At 45.6% G+C, this 2,343-nt stretch overlaps 1 protein-coding gene across 1 annotated transcript in view; it reads right to left on the bottom strand.

Annotated features, from left to right (window-relative positions):
- asap2b (ArfGAP with SH3 domain, ankyrin repeat and PH domain 2b) overlaps nucleotides 1–2,343 on the bottom strand; it is a 44,301-nt gene that overhangs the window by 18,207 nt on the left and 23,751 nt on the right. The window contains exons 16-17 of the mRNA XM_046059911.1: nucleotides 742–875; nucleotides 29–123 (exon numbers count right to left, since the gene is read on the bottom strand). Of these exons, the coding sequence (XP_045915867.1) occupies nucleotides 29–123; nucleotides 742–875 (229 nt within the window). The remainder of the gene's footprint in view (nucleotides 1–28; nucleotides 124–741; nucleotides 876–2,343) is intronic.

The following is a 2,343-nucleotide window of genomic DNA, read 5'->3' on the forward strand; positions in this document are numbered from 1 at the left end:
GGGGGGGGGGGGCATGGCTGTCACTCACATGTCACTGGTCGGATCCGGTTTGGTCACATCCTGCTCTGAGAGAGTCGCCTCCATGATGTCGTTGAAGCTGGCATTTCCCACATTCTTCGCCAACTAAAACACAACATGTCAGGTGGTTCGTCACAGCGGAGCTACAACAATCACAACAATCTGAATGTACGAACACACGTACGATTAAACGCAACATCGTTACTTCCTAAAGGCTCAACATGTGTTTGAATTGGAATTCCTCAAGTTTACAAAAAAATGTTCCACATTTTATATTTATAACTTAATGATTCTAAATACATTAAGAAGATATACTTTATTATTAGTTTATCCTTAATATGATAAAATGGTAGGATTTCATTAAATACACAAAATATTATGATGAAATGCAAAAACCACTGAAACAAAAATCTAAACTAGATTAAAAGTTTGAGAATCAGGTCATATCTATATTTGGAGTAAAACAATGTTGTAACATTTACAAGATAAATTCAAAAACCTTTTACTTTTTTCTGTAAAATTATTAGGATATTTATTTCTTGTAAATTCCTAATTTTATTTTAATTTTTTTTTCCCAATCAGTTTTAAATAAACTAGAATAATCAGGACAGACACAAAATAATAACATACAACAGTAACTAAGAAACAAACTGTGCTTCCCTCCGGCCTGCCTCGACGCTCTGATTTCCTTTACTTTCCCTGGGGACAGTGAAGTGGACTCACCAGCAGCTCGGAGGTTCCTAGGACATCCAGGTCCAGACTCTGGATCCTGGAGTAGTGCACCCCCATCTCCCTGTGGATCCCCGAGCATTCGATACAGATCAGAACCCCGAGGTTGGTGGACAGCCAGGTGGGACCTGATGGGGGGGGCAGTGGAATCATTCATCTGCAGGTCAGACTTCTAAACTTCATCAGTGATTATCTGAGAACATGACTGCCTTTTTCAAACGGTCCCCTCTCACTCGTCCTTTTCTATCTTCTACATCTTTAGAGATCCGACATTTTTCATTCATTTCATTTACACAGCGTCTGACTGCAGGGAGGAAACTGTCCAGACTGAAACATCAGCAGCTGTTGGCGGGTCTGATCTGGTCAGACTCAGGTTCTCTCAGCAGCTCTGTGTCTGTCTCGGGGCTCCTCCCCCGTCATAAACCAGGGGGAAACCTGGAGAGGGTTAAAAACAACAGGAGTCTCCCTGGTCTGTAATCAGGGCGTGGCTGACCTACTGGGCTCATCTCAATCACAGGTGATGTTCCAGTGCCAGCGTCTTTGTGTTCTCCACCTGCCCGTTCACTAACTGAACTACTTTAGTTTAAATACTTAAAGTACTCCTGCTGTGTACTGTGTATGCCTCAGAGCCTGCCTAACATGGATTGGCAGAGTAGTCTTAGTACTGACAGCAGTAGAAATTGTAGTAGTACTAGGAGAAGTACTAGCTGCATTAACAGCAGTAGTAGCGACAGAATTACGAACAGTTGATGTAGTAGTAGTAGCATTTGTAGTAGTAGGTTAAAAGTAGCAGTAGTACTGACCCGGGGCCCCACAGTCGCAGCAGCAGTAATAATAACAGTAGTAGTAGTAGTACTGTGCAGTAGTACTGGTAGTACTGACCCGGGGCCCCACAGTCGCAGCAGCAGTAATAATAACATTAGTAGTAGTAGTACTAGTAGTACTGACCCGGGGCCCCACAGTCTCAGCAGCAGTAATAATAACAGTAGTAGTAGTAGTACTAGTAGTACTGACCCGGGGCCCCACAGTCTCAGCAGCAGTAATAATAACAGTAGTAGTAGTAGTACTGTGCAGTAGTACTGGTAGTACTGACCCGGGGCCCCACAGTCACAGCAGCAGTAATAATAACAGTAGTAGTAGTAGTACTGTGCAGTAGTACTGGTAGTACTGACCCGGGGCCCCACAGTCGCAGCAGCAGTAATAATAACAGTAGTAGTAGTAGTACTGTGCAGTAGTACTAGTAGTACTGACCCGGGGCCCCACAGTCACAGCAGCAGTAATAATAACAGTAGTAGTAGTAGTACTGTGCAGTAGTACTGGTAGTACTGACCCGGGGCCCCACAGTCGCAGCAGAGGTCGTTGCCGCTCATCCTCTTGACCTCGGCCACGATGGCTTTGGTCAGCTCCTGCACGATGTTGTTCTCGCCTTCGTTCTGGTCGCCTTTGAAGGCTTTGTTCAGCGCCTCCTCTTTGCTGTTCTGCAGCACCGACACCCAGCTGCACAGACAACACAACATCAGGTCAGAGGTCAGGGGGACACCAGGGGACACCTGGGGACACCAGGGGACACCAGGGGACACCTGGGGACACCTGGGG

Source organism: Micropterus dolomieu, linkage group LG10 (genome assembly GCF_021292245.1).
Source record: "Micropterus dolomieu isolate WLL.071019.BEF.003 ecotype Adirondacks linkage group LG10, ASM2129224v1, whole genome shotgun sequence".
Taxonomy (NCBI): Eukaryota; Metazoa; Chordata; class Actinopteri; order Centrarchiformes; family Centrarchidae; genus Micropterus; species Micropterus dolomieu.